This window comes from Oncorhynchus masou, chromosome 8 (genome assembly GCF_036934945.1).
Source record: "Oncorhynchus masou masou isolate Uvic2021 chromosome 8, UVic_Omas_1.1, whole genome shotgun sequence".
Taxonomy (NCBI): Eukaryota; Metazoa; Chordata; class Actinopteri; order Salmoniformes; family Salmonidae; genus Oncorhynchus; species Oncorhynchus masou.
In genome coordinates, this window is record NC_088219.1 from 12,642,112 (window position 1) to 12,659,132 (window position 17,021).

Genomic DNA, 17,021 nt, shown 5'->3' on the forward strand with positions numbered 1-17,021 from the left:
TGGTTCCTGCTTTAATTTTTGCTTGTAAGCAGGAATCAGATTTGCAGAAGCAGATTTGCCAAATAGAGGACTAGGGAGAGATTTGTACACGTCTCTATGTGTGGAGTAGTGGTGGTCCAGAGTTTTTTTTTACCTCTGGTTGCACATTTAACATGCTGATAGAGATTTGGTAAAAGGGATTTAGGTTTCCCTGCATAAAAGTCCCCAGCTACTAGGAACGCTGCCTCTGGGTGAGCATTTTCTTGTTTGCTTATTGCAGGATACAGCTCATTCAATGCTGTCTTAGTGCCAACCTCGGACTGTGATGGTAAACAGTTTCGAAAAATACAGATGAAAAGTCTCTAGGTAGATAGTGTGGTCTACAGCTTATCATGAGATACTCTACCTCAGCTGAGCAATAGCTTGAGACTTCCTTCAATATCATGCACCAGCTGTTGTTTACAAAACTACATAGTCCGCTGCCCCTTGTCTTACCAGATGCCGCTGTCCTTTCCTGCTGGTGCAGAGTAGGTCATCTATTTTATTCTCCTAAGATTGCACGTTTGCTAGCAAAATGGAAGAAAGTGGGGGTTTATTCAATCGCCTATGAATTCTCAGAAGGCAGCCCGCCCTTCGGCCCCTTTTTCTCCGCCTCCTCCTCTTCCGCCTCCTCTTCACGCAAATCATGGGGATCTGGACCTGTTCCCAAGAAAGCAGTATATCGTTCGAGTCGGGCTCGTCAGACTCGTTAAAGGAAAAAAATTATGCCAGTCTGTGGTGAGTAATTGCAGTCCTGATGTCCAGAAGTTATTTCGGTCATAAGAGACGGTAGCGGCAACATTATGTACAAAATAAGTTACAAACAACGCAAATAAACAAATAAAAAAACACAATCGTTTGGGGACACGTAAAACGTCTGCCTTCTCTTGAGCACCATTTTAAGAGCGTTTTTCCCTGGTTATCATAAGTCTGGTCCTCAATGAGGATATGAAAACAGTTTGAGCTTCAGTTTGTGATGTTAGTTTGACCTCCGCACAGTGACCACAGTATATTTTAAGACATGTGGAGGTCGGCTGACACAGCTTTCATTTATAGCTTCCAGACAACAACAGAAAGGTCAATAATTAGACTCAGAGTATAAACACATGTTTTAACCTGAATGCCCATAATGTTACTATTCCTACAACATCAGTGTCTTCCTAATTATGTTTCCTTAGGACAACTTTCAATGTTTGTTTGTATGATGTTATCAAAACGGGCATGAAACGTCACATTAGTTTTATGCAAAGTAAGTATACTGTATGCTCAAGTAGAGTCTCTGTTGACAGGAACATGTGAGCAGATGATTCATTCTTGCATGGATTGAATATATTATATAGTAAAACTTGCAAAAGAGTGAATGTAAAACCAGGAAAAAAACGCACTACCCTCCCCTATGCCCCCCCCAAAACCACACAACCCTCCTCAAAGCAAAAAAAAAAAAGTTGGACAACCCTCCCCTATTTTTGACCACCCCGCCCCTAAACATACATAGTATCAATGGACAAAAATATCACACACAGAACAGTATATACATAAAAGTGGACTAGCACGCTAAGCTAGGCCATGTGCTAGTAGTAGTAGGCCGTTTAAGCAAGGAAGGCTACCATGCTAGGTTACATTTACATTTACATTTACATTTAAGTCATTTGGCAGACGCTCTTATCCAGAGCGACTTACAAATTGGTGAATTCACCTTATGACATCCAGTGGAACAGCCACTTTACAATAGTGCATCTAAATCATTTAAGGGGGGTGAGAAGGATTACTTTATCCTATCCTAGGTATTCCTTAAAGAGGTGGGGTTTCAGGTGTCTCCGGAAGGTGGTGATTGACTCCGCTGTCCTGGCGTCGTGAGGGAGTTTGTTCCACCATTGGGGGCCAGAGCAGCGAACAGTTTTGACTGGGCTGAGCGGGAACTGTACTTCCTCAGTGGTAGGGAGGCGAGCAGGCCAGAGGTGGATGAACGCAGTGCCCTTGTTTGGGTGTAGGGCCTGATCAGAGCCTGGAGGTACTGCGGTGCCGTTCCCCTCGCAGCTCCGTAGGCAAGCACCATGGTCTTGTAGCGGATGCGAGCTTCAACTGGAAGCCAGTGGAGAGAGCGGAGGAGCGGGGTGACGTGAGAGAACTTGGGAAGGTTGAACACCAGACGGGCTGCGGCTTTCTGGATGAGTTGTAGGTGTTTAATGGCACAAGCAGGGAGCCCAGCCAACAGCGAGTTGCAGTAATCCAGACGGGAGATGACAAGTGCCTGGATTAGGACCTGCGCCGCTTCCTGTGTGAGGCAGGGTCGTACTCTGCGGATGTTGTAGAGCATGAACCTACAGGAACGGGCCACCGCCATGATGTTAGTTGAGAACGACAGGGTGTTGTCCAGGATCACGCCAAGGTTCTTAGCGCTCTGGGAGGAGGACACAATGGAGTTGTCAACCGTGATGGCGAGATCATGGAACGGGCAGTCCTTCCCCGGGAGGAAGAGCAGCTCCGTCTTGCCGAGGTTCAGCTTGAGGTGGTGATCCGTCATCCACACTGATATGTCTGCCAGACATGCAGAGATGCGATTCGCCACCTGGTCATCAGAAGGGGGAAAGGAGAAGATTAATTGTGTGTCGTCTGCATAGCAATGATAGGAGAGACCATGTGAGGTTATGACAGAGCCAAGTGACTTGGTGTATAGCGAGAATAGGAGAGGGCCTAGAACAGAGCCCTGGGGGACACCAGTGGTGAGAGCGCGTGGCGAGGAGACAGATTCTCGCCACGCCACCTGGTAGGAGCGACCTGTCAGGTAGGACGCAATCCAAGCGTGGGCCGCGCCGGAGATGCCCAACTCGGAGAGGGTGGAGAGGAGGATCTGATGGTTCACAGTATCGAAGGCAGCCGATAGGTCTAGAAGGATGAGAGCAGAGGAGAGAGAGTTAGCTTTAGCAGTGCGGAGCGCCTCCGTGATACAGAGAAGAGCAGTCTCAGTTGAATGACTAGTCTTGAAACCTGACTGATTTGGATCAAGAAGGTCATTCTGAGAGAGATAGCGGGAGAGCTGGCCAAGGACGGCACGTTCAAGAGTTTTGGAGAGAAAAGAAAGAAGGGATACTGGTCTGTAGTTGTTGACATCGGAGGGATCGAGTGTAGGTTTTTTCAGAAGGGGTGCAACTCTCGCTCTCTTGAAGACGGAAGGGACGTAGCCAGCGGTCAGGGATGAGTTGATGAGCGAGGTGAGGTAAGGGAGAAGGTCTCCGGAAATGGTCTGGAGAAGAGAGGAGGGGATAGGGTCAAGCGGGCAGGTTGTTGGGCGGCCGGCCGTCACAAGAATTGAGATTTCATCTGGAGAGAGAGGGGAGAAAGAGGTCAGAGCACAGGGTAGGGCAGTGTGAGCAGAACCAGCGGTGTCGTTAGACTTAGCAAACGAGGATCGGATGTCGTCGACCTTCTTTTCAAAATGGTTGACGATGTCATCTGCAGAGAGGGAGGAGGGGGAGGGGGAGGAGGATTCAGGAGGGAGGAGAAGGTGGCAAAGAGCTTCCTAGGGTTAGAGGCAGATGCTTGGAATTTAGAGTGGTAGAAAGTGGCTTTAGCAGCAGAGACAGAGGAGGAAAATGTAGAGAGGAGGGAGTGAAAGGATGCCGGGTCCGCAGGGAGGCGAGTTTTCCTCCATTTCCGCTCGGCTGCCCGGAGCCCTGTTCTGTGAGCTCGCAATGAGTCGTCGAGCCACGGAGCGGGAGGGGAGGACCGAGCCGGCCTGGAGAATAGGGGACATAGAGAGTCAAAGGATGCAGAAAGGGAAGAGAGGAGGGTTGAGGAGGCAGAATCAGGAGATAGGTTGGAGAAGGTTTGAGCAGAGGGAAGAGATGATAGGATGGAAGAGGAGAGAGTAGCGGGGGAGAGAGAGCGAAGGTTGGGACGGCGCGATACCATCCGAGTAGGGGCAGTGTGGGAAGTGTTGGATGAGAGCGAGAGGGAAAAGGATACAAGGTAGTGGTCGGAGACTTGGAGGGGAGTTGCAATGAGGTTAGTGGAAGAACAGCATCTAGTAAAGATGAGGTCGAGCGTATTGCCTGCCTTGTGAGTAGGGGGAAGGTGAGAGGGTGAGGTCAAAAGAGGAGAGGAGTGGAAAGAAGGAGGCAGAGAGGAATGAGTCAAAGGTAGACGTGGGGAGGTTAAAGTCGCCCAGGACTGTGAGAGGTGAGCCATCCTCAGGAAAGGAGCTTATCAAGGCATCAAGCTCATTGATGAACTCTCCGAGGGAACCTGGAGGGCGATAAATGATAAGGATGTTAAGCTTGAAAGGGCTGGTAACTGTGACAGCATGGATTTCAAAGGAGGCGATAGACAGATGGGTAAGGGGAGAAAGAGAGAATGACCACTTGGGAGAGATGAGGATCCCGGTGCCACCACCCCGCTGACCAGAAGCTCTCGGGGTGTGCGAGAACACGTGGGCGGACGAAGAGAGAGCAGTAGGAGTAGCAGTGTTATCTGTGGTGATCCATGTTTCCGTCAGTGCCAAGAAGTCGAGGGACTGGAGGGAGGCATAGGCTGAGATGAACTCTGCCTTGTTGGCCGCAGATCGGCAGTTCCAGAGGCTACCGGAGACCTGGAACTCCACGTGGGTCGTGCGCGCTGGGACCACCAGATTAGGGTGGCCGCGGCCACGCGGTGTGGAGCGTTTGTATGGTCTGTGCAGAGAGGAGAGAACAGGGATAGATAGACACATAGTTGACAGGCTACAGAAGAGGCTACGCTAATGCAAAGGAGATTGGAATGACAAGTGGACTACACGTCTCGAATGTTCAGAAAGTTAAGCTTACGTAGCAAGAATCTTATTCACTAAAATGATTGAAATGATACAGTACTCCTGGAGTAGGCTAGCTGGCAGTGGCTGCGTTGTTGACTTTGTAGGCTAGCTGGCAGTGGCTGCGTTGTTGACACTACACTAATCAAGTCGTTCCGTCGAGTGTAATAGTTTCTACAGTGCTGCTAATCGGGGGCTAGCTGGCTAGCTAGCAGTGTTGATTACGTTACGTTACGTTAAAAGAACGACAATAGCTGGCTAGCTAACCTAGAAAATCGCTCTAGACTACACAATTGTCTTAGATACAAAGACGGCTATGTAGCTAGCTAGCTACGATCAAACAAATCAAACCATTGTACTGTAATGAAGTGAAATGAAAATGTGATACTACCTGTGGAGCGAAGCGGAATGTTGACCGGGTTGTTGAAGTTCTATTCGGTAGACGTTGGCTAGCTGTTGGCTAGCTAGCTAGCAGTATCTCCTACGTTAAGGACGACAAATAGCTGGCTAGCTAACCTCGGTAAATTAAGATAATCACTCTAAGTCTACACACTCTAAACTACACAATTATCTTGGATACGAAGACAGCAAAGACAACTATGTAGCTAGCTAACACTACACTAATCGAGTCGTTCAGTTGAGTGTAATAGTTTCTACAGTGCTGGTGGACGTTAGCTAGCTGCTGGGCAGATAGCAGTGTAGACTACGTTAGGACGACGAAATACGATAATTACGCAATTATCTTTGATACAAAGACGGCTATGTAGCTAGCTAAGAAGAAATTGCTAAGATTAGACAAATCAAACCGTTGTACTATAATGAAATGTAATGAAAAGTTATACTACCTGCGGACCGAAGTATAGATGCGACCGCTCGCTCCAACCCGGGACCGGAAGGTTAGCAGTGTCACGACTTCTGCCAAAGTCATTGCCTCTCCTTGTTCGGGCGGTGCTTGGCGTTCGACGTCACCGGTCTTCTAGCCATCATTGATCCATTTTTCATTTTCCATTGGTTTTGTCTTGTCTTCCCACACACCTGTTTTCAATCCCATTCATTACCTGTTGTGTATTTAACCCTCTGTTTCCCCTCATGTCTTTGTCAGAGATTGTTTATTGTCAGTGTAGTGTTTTTGTTGTATAGGTGCGCGACGGGTCTTTGTATCCATATTTGTTTATGTTCCTTTTTTCTGTTTAGTGTTATGGAGCATGTTACTAGGACATTATTAAAAGACTCCATTTTACACTCCGTTTGACTCTCCTGTGCCTGACTTCCCTGCCACCTATACACATATGCCTGACAAGCAGGCAACAGGCTGTGGGTAGTATAAAATATTATAAACAATAGGGGCTAGCACACTAGGATAGCAGGCCAGGGTTAGTAGGCCTCAGGCTTTAGGCCAGTACGGAGAGCTGTGTAAACCCCATGTGCATTACAGTTAGCCGCTAATGGACTAAGGGTTAGCGGTAGCATACTATAATGCTAAGATGTAAACAAGCGGATGTGGCTAGCAAGTGACCGGGACGTGATGATGTCATAGGCTGGCCATTTTGGGTGAAGGTGAACAATGACTGGCTGGCAGCCATCTTGACCCAGAGTAACTAATGAGGAGAGATTTTACTTCATGGCCTGAATAGCTAAAACACACATAAACGATGTCATGAAGACCAGATAAACAGGAGTAAGTAAAATGGCTAGTACCCAGTCATGAATTCCTAGCATACAGTATATACAGGGAAATAAGTATGTATAAGCATGTAGCTTAGTAATAAGGTCCTATGACATGTACAGATTAAATATACATCAACTGAACCCTAACTGGTTACAAGTCCACTTATGTAGTCAAAGACACACTTAACACCAGTAGGGAAGTCCAGAGGCATGATTGTCCATTTGGAAAGAAATGAGTTTAGGTGATGCAGAGCTCTTCTGAACTGTTGTCTCTGCAGTGTCGTGTCCATACCTGTCAGGGAACAGGAGCTCAAACCCCCCCTGCCTCTGTAGTGAAATGTTTACATTTGAGATTTATTTCTGCAACACACAGTCAACACACAGTCATAATACATTGTAAGCATGCTAGTTACAGTGCCTCCTGATTGACATCAGGGAAAGAGGGTAGCCTACTAGTTACAGTGCCTCCTGATTGACATCAGGGAAAGAGGATAGACCATTAGCTGATCATTGATGTTGAAAATGTATGTAAAACTGCTGGTTAACTAGCTCTATATATATTTTTTTTACTGATTGCGATTTGTCTTCAATGCCCTTGAATAATAATGTCAGAATATAGCCTAATAGCCAAAATCTTCTAACTCGCGATATATGACTGGTTTGCTGGCTGGCTAGTGGCTTGCGTGAATAATATGCTGGGTAGCTAGAATCTAGATTACCTTTGTTTATTGCTTAATTTGTAAAGCAGAAGCTGCCGGACCAAAAATTTAGCAAGAGAGGGCAGTGACCTGGGGAGCTCTGGGGTACCATAACGCATGAAAAATAAATTGCACCTTTATAATAAAGCATTGCATGCATATCATTTCATTTGCGTAATGGCATAGAGCGGTAGAGAAAAGGCCTTTACAGAACTTGCACACATGGGAAGATTTCTAGTAGCCTCTATGGCAATTCAACTTCATTTTACATGACTGGAGACTTTGGCAGAATCTTTTTTAATAGGCTACTTTGACACTGATAAACACTGATAAACCGACATTATCTTGATGCCATACTTGCTGGCTTGCTGGGGGTATACTGCCGGAAAAGACAGCCAACTTTTGACAAAAAAGATTACTCTCAGTAATTAGTATCAGTGTCACAGAAAACAATCACATAAATCAATGATATTACAGCAGAACATAATAAAATGAACAGTGATAATCACTTACATTACAGATATGAAAATAAAAATCTACCTCTGAATGGAATCAGGTGCTCATCCACTGTTACTCCAGGCCCAGGGTTGTAGAGGTTGCAGACACTCCACCCACTTCTCCCAGACCTCTCTCTCTGCCGGTTTGTCTCTCACACGTCTTACAGTCTCACGGTTATCAAATCGTAGCATTCTTGAGAAAGTGTGAAAGACTTTCAGTGGCATCGTGGCACAGAACATCACCCTTCCCCTCTCTGCATCCCAGAGACTACATGTAGCCTCGCCGTGGGACCCATACACACCCTCCCATACACACCCTCTGCATCCCAGAGACTACATGTTGCCTCGCCGTGGGACCCATACACACCTGCTAAGAATAGCAGCCAAATGTAGGCACGCAGGTCAATCTCATCCATCCTTTTCCATCTCCAGGATGATTTCTTTCAATGGCTGGTGTGATGAACATGTAGAATGTTGAGGCGATGTGTCATGCCTTAGTATTTTGTGTTTTATTGATTATTTTGGTCAGGCCAGAGTGTGACATGGGTGATTTGGGTGGTGTGTTTTGTCTAGGTTTTTTTTGTAGGTTATGGGATTGTGTTTAGTGAAGTATTCTAGGTAAGTCTACGGCTGTCTGAAGTGGTTCTCAATCAGAGACAGGTGTTTATCGTTGTCTCTGATTGGGAACCATATTTAGGCAGCCATGTTCTTTGGGTATTTTGTGGGTGATTGTTACTGTCTCTGTGTTTTGCACCAGTTAGGACTGTTGTCAGGTTTTCATGGTTCTTGTTTTTGCATATTGGTCATATTTCATCTTTCATTAAAGATGTGTAAAGATAACCACGCTGCATTTTGGTCCTCCTCTCTTTCACCAGAAGAAAACCGTAACACGATGTCCTGGGAATGGGCAACTGCATGTCTTGTGGGCCCTGGGGTCATCCTTATGACATGTTGTGCTGCCATCCTGCCCTGGTTGTCATCTGGTGACAAGGACCATGTTGCTGTTCTTTGACAATTCCTCTCTTTCAGCTTGGGGGATTTCTTCTTCATCTGAAGATGATGCATCGTGCTCTGGGTTGTATTCTTCTCCATCTTCTTCAGATACCTCCTCTTCTAAATCATTGTTCTCTTGTTCCTCCTGGACATCTGACATTTGATCTACGACCTGTTGGGCACTGAAATGTGGACTCATGGCTTCAGCAAAGAGAGAACTGGGGTGACTCATCTGCAGCACCTTTATAGCCTCTGCCTGCATTCCCCATGAGTAAACAATACTTTCAAGAAATGTTTATTTAGTCTAAAATGGTTTTTATTTTGTCTGTGAACTTGAGTCATGTAGAGGGGAGATGCTGCACATGCACAATAAAGTTTTAGTTCTGTCTGAGTTCAATCAGGAGCACACCGATTCTGTTTGTGTCTTTGTGGTGTGTACAATCTCTGAACCCTGGTGGTGTACAGCTTTCACGGAAATATGAACAAAGCCCATGTTTAACTTTTTCTAATGTTGGGGTCACTCCAGGAAAAGTCATCACATTTCAAGATGAAAAAAGCTCATTTAGGGGTTTTTCTCTGCTGTTAAAACATAGTGGAGGGTTATTTTTGACCCTAAAGATAACACAAGGGTTAAGCAACAGGATTAATATAAAATGTTTACATTGCATTTTTAGAAGCACAATAAATGAAAGACAAGCTTGTTGACAGCACAACTTCTTGGTGTGTCACACTTCTTTGTCACACGTTACTTGGTGTGAACTCCCAACCACAAGTACCTGTTTCAAGAACAGAAGTTGCAACTTATTACACATTGTGAGGTATTATTCACTACCATGTAGTTTGATGAGAACCTGGGACCATCTGTCAGTGTCAGCAGTACTGAAGTACTGACTTGAGTAAAAACAATCATCTTCCACAAGTATCAACATCTGTTGTGGGTCATCACATTCAGCCATTTCATTATTACACAGATTTATTTGACGGAGAAAATATTAATTCACACAAATACTGACAAAATGAACTTTCCAAAGTCTAAATGTAGAGAAAAATAGTTGACTTTTTCGAGAATGAAATGAATGAGTCACAGCAGGTCACAGGTCACTTCTTTGATTGCTTCATTGCTCGCATCAATTTTACCCAGGAGGGGATTGTATTTATTTTGTTTTTGCTGTGGTCTGTGGGGCGCTGCCTGTGCACATTCCTCTCCGCTATGCTCTTCTCATGTCTATCATAAATCCTCTTCTTTACAATATGAAAACAGTTTGAACTACAGTTTGTGATGTTAGTTTGACCTCCGCACAGTGACCACAATACAATATTGGCTGACACATCTTTCATTTATAGCTTCCAGACAACAACAGAAAGGTTAATAATTAGACTCAGAGTATAAGCACATGTTTTAACCTGAATTCCCATAATGTTACTATTCCTACAACATCAGTGTCTTCCTAATTATGTTTCCTTAGGATGACTTTAAATGTTTGTATGATCAAAAAGGGCATGAAACGTCACATTAGTTTTATGCAAAGTAAGTACACTCTATGGTCAATCATTTCACTTTCATGGTCTCTCTTTGACTGTCTGTTGGTCTGTTTGTGTCATACAGTACACAATAACTTCAAGAAGAGTCTCTTTTCACAGGGAGACATTGTCTGGTTTATATTCAAAAGGAACAATTCAATTAAATATTGTGCACTTTGAAGTTACACATTCTAACAATCCAATATTTTACATTGATAGTGCTTTCTAATGTCTCACCAGGGGTCTTCACTCCTCCATAACAAAACATGCAAGGGTTAGTACACTGTGAAAAACTTTTTTTATATGCAACTACATTATCTTTCATTCTGTTATCCATATCATGTTTTCACGGCAACAATATATGTAAGAAATCACACATGAATACGTTAAACAATGTAAAAGAAGTACAAAGCCTTTATTAATTTAAAACCCCTCATTAACAATATATTATATAACCATTATAAATGAGTATTTGATCTCAAATAGACACTCGTACAACAACATGGATGCCTAAAAAGAAAGAAAGCATTACATTTACAGTATGATATTGCAGCTCAGTTTACAGGAAATGTTCACATTCGTTCACTTGTTCACTAACATTGAAATAGAGAAACATTGATATTGTGGGTTTAAAGAAAAGTTACAAAATACTTTAAAATTGTTATACCATTGTACAATATACAATACAAAATGAGACAGTAATTCATGTTAACAAACTCTAAACTACATGCAGTGCATCTTCCTAGCATTCCTTACATGATGCATGATGTCATCTTGATGTGTTTATTTGACACTAGTCTTTAAGTTTGATGGTCTGTCTCATCTACTCAATCAGTGCATCCACATAATGTTCACTCATCCCTTGTCTTATGTCTGCTTTACAAAGCTACATGTGGTTAAAATGTCTACCCTTGAGTCTATGGGCTGCCTGCCACGTCTGGGTGTACAGCCATTTTGATCTGTCCATACACCACTGTCTCTGTGTCTGGGGGCCTCTGTTTCCTTGCTTGATTTATTTTCACGTCAGCGTAAACAACAACCTCGTCACAGCGTTCTGAAATATGAAAAGAAAGCTATTGTACAATTTGGACATGAAACAAAATGTCATGTTTATTCAACATTTAAAACATTCTGGACTTGAAACTAAATTGCCTAGAAAATTGTACCTGAATGATCAAATCTGGATCTTTGTTTCTTGCATAGATGGTTAATACCAACAAACAGTGCAAGAAGTGTGAGAGTTCCAACAGTCAGAGCCACAGACACTGTCACAGCTACTGAAGGAAACTGGGAAGAGACAACTAGAAAGAAAACATCAGTACACAACACTTGTTGACCATGTAAATGAAACAGAGTTGTACTCTTAATTCAAAAGGTGGGAATGAAGTCAACTGTCCTGACATTACCTGGACAGGCCAGTAGATGAATAGTGGAGTTGCTGCTGCTAACTTTATTCTGAACCATACAGGTCAGGGTTTCTGTCACATCACTCTTCAGTATGATGACACTGTTCTGGTAGTGGTCATAGGCAACACTCCTGGTCAGATTCTGGCCATTCAGGGTCCAGCTGTACTGAAGACCATCTCCCTCTGAGGAGCATCTGACCACGGTTTCTCCATGAGGCAGACAGAGGTGAGACAACACTGGCTCTGACACCGAGGCTTGAAGACACAAACACAAGAGATCACTCTAATACCCTAACTCTGATTCATTAAAACATATCTAAAGTACTGTATGATGTAACAATATACTTTCTATGTGTTGTACTACTGCTGCCAAGTCCTACAGTACAAACCTATTGAAGTACTGATATCCTGGTGACCTTTCAGAAATACACCTTTTCTACCATGACAAACTAAAAAAATAAAAAATTCTGTACCTTGTATCTCAAGTTGCATGTTGACTCTCCGCAACTGTGTTCCCTCTGAATGAAATATATTCAATTGGTAATCTCCAGAGTCTTCCTCTGTAACTCTGTCCAGCCTGAATGTTGTGTTATTTAAGAACTCGGAGCGATTCACATAATCCTGATGCAATTTAGGTCTCCAGTCTTTTCCAGTTTGGAAGTTCAGAATACGAGTAAGATCTTTTTTAAATGTTATTTCTTCATTTCTGCTGTCTGCAGCCAGCTGTATGGACAAAGGTTCTCCCAAAGCCCCATAGCATTGATGAGTTCCATTCTTGTGAGAGAGATTACAGGCCATGGCATTAACTGTGGAGCATTGATGTTAGGTCATTATGTTATGATATGGGGACAATGCTAGTGTTAGGACATAGACAAACACTATACCTCCACACTCCATTCACCAGGTGACGGCATCAGGCCATTCTTGAACATGGGAGACATTCTTACTAATCTGCTAGAGAACCAGTTCGGATTTAAGAATAACTTTTGTATGACTAAAGCCTTTAGTGATAGGTCTAATGCTTTAATATTTAATCATTTCTGCAGTCTGAATTGATATTCATTATATGAATAGGCCTGTTTTATTTTGTCTGGCTTGCCGTTACAAATAAAACTGAATCTTCTTTTCTCATATAATTAAAAGAATATGTTGCTATTTGTAGACAAGGCCATAAACAACAAGGCCATAAACAACAAGGCCATAAACAAGGTAAACTGAGATATGACTAAAGAGTTAATCAAGGGGATTCTTCCACAAATAGACATGTATTTTTTTCTGGATTGACGAAAAGTCTTTTAAAAAGCATATTGACGAATTAGTGAAGAAATTAAGAATTAAGTTGGGCTTCTTCTATAGGAATAGGTCTTGCCTTTCATTAAATTGTAGAAAACAGATCATTCAGTCTACATTTATTCCTGTTATACATTATGGTGATATTAAATACATGAATGCAGCTACCAGTGCTTTGAAGCCCTTTCACACAATTTATCATAGAACACTTAGTTTTATATCTGACAGTTTTGACACCACTGTATCCTTCATCATAAAGTTGGTTGGACTTTGCTAAAAACACGTAGGTCACTTCATTATTCTGTTTTTCTTTATAAAGCCTTAGTCAATAAGATACCAATTTACTTAACATCATTGTTGAGATATAGAAACTGGGATTAGAACAGTAGATCACAGGGTTGGTTAATGATGGAGTCTCCACCTGTATCCACAGAGTTGGGTAAATCTGTATTTTCTTACCAGGCTCATATCATGTGGAATCATCTCCAAGTAATGTATTGTTGTAGTGAGATAATTTCTTCCTTTCAGGATATGAATACCGAGTTTGTCCACGTCACCATCAGACCGTTTTATGGGTAAACTATATGGTAATGTAAAAACATGTTTGTGTGTGATTCACTAGGCAGTATAGTATTACATTTATCATAATTTGGTTGTAATCCAGAGAGGTTAGAAAAAGTATCTAGATCCTCTGAGGCGGTGAAGGGATCCAGAATTTTGATTTAAAAGAAAACAGTAATCATTGGCTTACAATTGACACCTCTGTTTTCAAACCCTGGATTTCTAGCACCTTGATATTGCTGTTGGATCTGATTTTAATAACAAACATTTCGATTGCCATAATAAATAGAAATGCCGATAGTGGACAGTCTTGTTTTAGTCCTCGTGACAGTTGAATACTTTCAGAGAAGTCGTCATTATTTACTATTTTACACTATACATAACTTTAACACATTGTATAAGAGATTCTCAAAAATTGAAATATTCCAAGCTTGTATATATAAATTGCAGTCGTACTTTATCAAAAGCCTTTTCAAAATCAGCTATGAATAACAGGCCTGGTTTCCCAGATTGTTCATAGTGTTCTATCGTTTCCAGTACTTGTCTTATATTATCTCCAATGTATCGTCCATGTTAAAAACCTGTGTGATATGGATGATTAATATCCAACAATACCTTTTAAATTCTATGCCCTCTTCATTTTAATATAATTTTTGCATCACAACACTGAAGTGTAAGGGGCCTCCACATTATTAAATGGACTGGATCTTTATATTTACCACTTGGGTCCTGTTTGATTAATAATTAAATCAGTCCTTCTTGTTGAGTATCTGATAATCTACCATTTTTCTAGGAGTTTGTAAAACATGCAATAAACATTCTCTGAGAACATCAACTGGTATTCCATCCAGCCCTGGAGTTTTCCCAGATTTAAAGGCTTTAATTGCATCAAGAAGTTCCTACTCTACAATTTGGCCTTCACATTAGTCTTTCTATACAGCTGTTCATTTTACATTAAAAATTATAATATTTGGTTAAATGAGATGGAGGAGACTGAAATGAAGACGTGCTTAAAGTACTCTGCTTCCTCTTTCAAATTATTGTTTGGTGAATCATGGGTAACACTGTCATTTGTAACAAGTTTATGTAAATAATTTTTGTTAGCAATTCTATGTTGAATATTAAAAAATAATTTGGTGCATTTTTCCCAATTAATTTTTTTATAATATATTACACTTGGTCTTTCTTGAATTGGCTCCTCCATTTATTTTGGTATTTCCTCTAACTTATTCTGTGCCTCTGTGGTTCAGTTTTTATTGCCATATATCTGTACAATTAGTACTTTATTTATTTTGTTAATACGAACTCTTTTGACCTCAATTGCTTTTGTTTTCAAAATTATTATTGTAATTGCATGCCCTCAAAAGGCACATTTAATAGTGCCCCATACAATAAGGGGATCTGCTGTACCTACAGTATGTTATGTCAGAAAAAGTCAGTTCTTCATTCTTCTGTCCGAGATCTTAAGGATTCTCCCCTTTTTTTCAATTTTCGCGTAAATTGACATAACCTAATCTAACTGCCTTTGACTCAGGCCCAGAAGCAAGGATATGCATATTCTTGGTACCATTTGAAATGAAACACTTTTAAGTTTGTGGAAATGTGAAAGGGATGTTGGAGAATATAATACAATAGATCTGGTAAAAGACAATACAAAGAAAAAAACAACTGTTCTTTTGTATGTATTTTTCTACCATCATCTTTGAAATGCAAGAGAACGGTCATAATGTATTATTCCAGGCCAGGTGCAATTTAGATTTTGGCCACTGTATGTGCAAAGTTTTAGACTAATCCAATGAACCATTGCATTTCTGTTAAAAATGTTGTATCATGACTGCCCAAATGTGCCTAATTTGTTTATTAATAACTTTTTATGTTCAAAATTGTGCACTCTCCTTCAAACAATAACATTGAATTATTTCACTGTAATAGCTACTGTAAATTGGACAGTGCGGTTAAGTTAACAAGAATTTAAGCTTTCTGACGTTATCAGATATGTCTATGTCCTGGGAAATGTACTTGTTACTTAGAACCACATGCTAATCGCATTAGCCTATGGAAAGGACACCGATCCCAAAGAAGTTTTAAAAACAAACAATCATCGAATAGACTTTGATTACATTTCCAATATCCTCGCCCACGTGGAAATTCTGTAGGAGTAATGTGTATGCCAATTATTTGAAGGTCCGACTGCATTCTATCCCCTATCAACACTTTTTAAACTTTTTGTGACAACGAGAATTAAATAAGAAAGTAATCAAGACGACAAGCTTGCTTGAGACTCCGCTATGTATATCTCACTAGGTCAGGATATGTATGCCTCCATATATCCACTAGTTCCAATATATCAATGATATTCGTGATTTCCTTAAATGCATGAGGGTGATAGATTGTAGTGTGAGTTCCTTTACGGTCATTGAGGTATTTAAAACAATATTATAATATCCTACCATAATAATAGAGTCTTGTATTGCTTGTAGGCTTGATCATTTATTATTTCTATTTTCAAAGACCCCTAGACTTACGATTACACCAATAATAGCAGGCTAGTTAATCAGTTTTGTAACAAGTGTTTAAGTGTATGTCTATGATGCATTAATGTAAGTCTGAAGGTGTAAAATATATCATTAATCCAATACCAAATATTCAAATTTTTGCAAAGCAAACATTTTATATATCTCAGTTCTATATTATTTATCTAACACTTGTTATTAGTGGACACACTCCTGTGTGTATATATATGGACTGATTATTATTATTATTATTTTGTGTACATTTGGTAACTATATAATCTAATAAATGTAAATTTGATTAGCAGAACATGTTCAAATATTAGCATCATTGTTGTTAGTGTCTTATTAAGTCTTGGTTAGGCCTCTGTTCTGTGTAATATAATGTCTCACCTTGTGCTGCTGCTGCTGCCACCACCATAACTATAGTAATCACAGGATCCATTTCTCTTCTGGCTGCACAAAACAAGTGACATTTAGCAGAAGTCTCACAGGAGCACTACCATAAATACTGAGTGAATTGTTGTGAACTGATCATAATGTGCTGATACTCTACAAATGAAAGACAGGCTTGTAGAGAAGACATTGTGCATGTTTGTCAGGGTGACAGACAGACTTTCACACTTTTGTAAGCAGTGCATACCTAGTGTGAACAGAAAACCACAAGTATACTGTGTCTGCTTGCAAACTTCATATTTTATTCCACTTAACTTGTTGGTATGCATTTACTGCCATATTATTTAATGATGATTGTCCACAGCTAAGGTGGATGAATAGAGTCAATTCAACATCTAAAATATAATCCAAGGAACACAATTAAAAGGTCACTAACTTTAATCCTAATCAACTGCAATGGGAAAGATAATAAAATAAAGAAAAAACAATTAAATTGTCTGATCCAATACAACCATTATCAAAATCATTGTAGAGACAATAGTTCCCAATGTTGGTATTTGTTTTTTGGAAAAATATATTTCAAAATTCAATACTGTCTTTTTTCTTGTTGTAAAGATTTGTTTCGTTAGTAATGGTAACTTGGGAAGGTTAATACTGTATCGGCCAGTTTCCCGGAC

The 17,021-nt window shown here is 41.1% G+C and overlaps 1 protein-coding gene across 2 annotated transcripts; it reads right to left on the reverse strand.

Annotated features, from left to right (window-relative positions):
* Nucleotides 1-10,576: 10,576 nt before the first annotated feature.
* On the reverse strand, nucleotides 10,577-16,500 carry LOC135543860 (uncharacterized). Of its 2 annotated transcripts, none has more exons than XM_064971182.1 (5): nucleotides 16,342-16,500; nucleotides 12,061-12,361; nucleotides 11,588-11,842; nucleotides 11,348-11,482; nucleotides 10,577-11,235 (listed from the first exon to the last, which is right to left on the reverse strand). In XM_064971182.1, the coding sequence occupies exons 2-5, from the start codon at nucleotides 12,077-12,079 to the stop codon at nucleotides 11,099-11,101; spliced, it is 546 nt and encodes a 181-aa protein (XP_064827254.1). In that variant the 5' UTR covers nucleotides 12,080-12,361; nucleotides 16,342-16,500; the 3' UTR covers nucleotides 10,577-11,098. The 2 variants fall into 2 exon arrangements, with proteins under 2 accessions (XP_064827254.1, XP_064827253.1); XM_064971181.1 differs by having other exon boundaries at nucleotides 12,061-12,393.
* Between the last annotated feature and the right edge of the window lie 521 nt (nucleotides 16,501-17,021).

What these genes read in the sequence shown, in the direction of transcription:
- LOC135543860 (XM_064971181.1), bottom strand. Translation starts at nt 16,393, where the DNA reads ATGGATCCTGTGATTACTATAGTTATGGTGGTGGCAGCAGCAGCAGCA. An exon ending in GGCAGCAGCAGCAGCACAAG is followed by an intron (nt 12,394 to 16,341) that starts GTGAGACATTAT and finishes AATGCTCCACAG; the next exon opens with TTAATGCCATGGCCTGTAAT. An exon ending in TCATCTACTGGCCTGTCCAG is followed by an intron (nt 11,483 to 11,587) that starts GTAATGTCAGGA and finishes TTTTCTTTCTAG; the next exon opens with TTGTCTCTTCCCAGTTTCCT.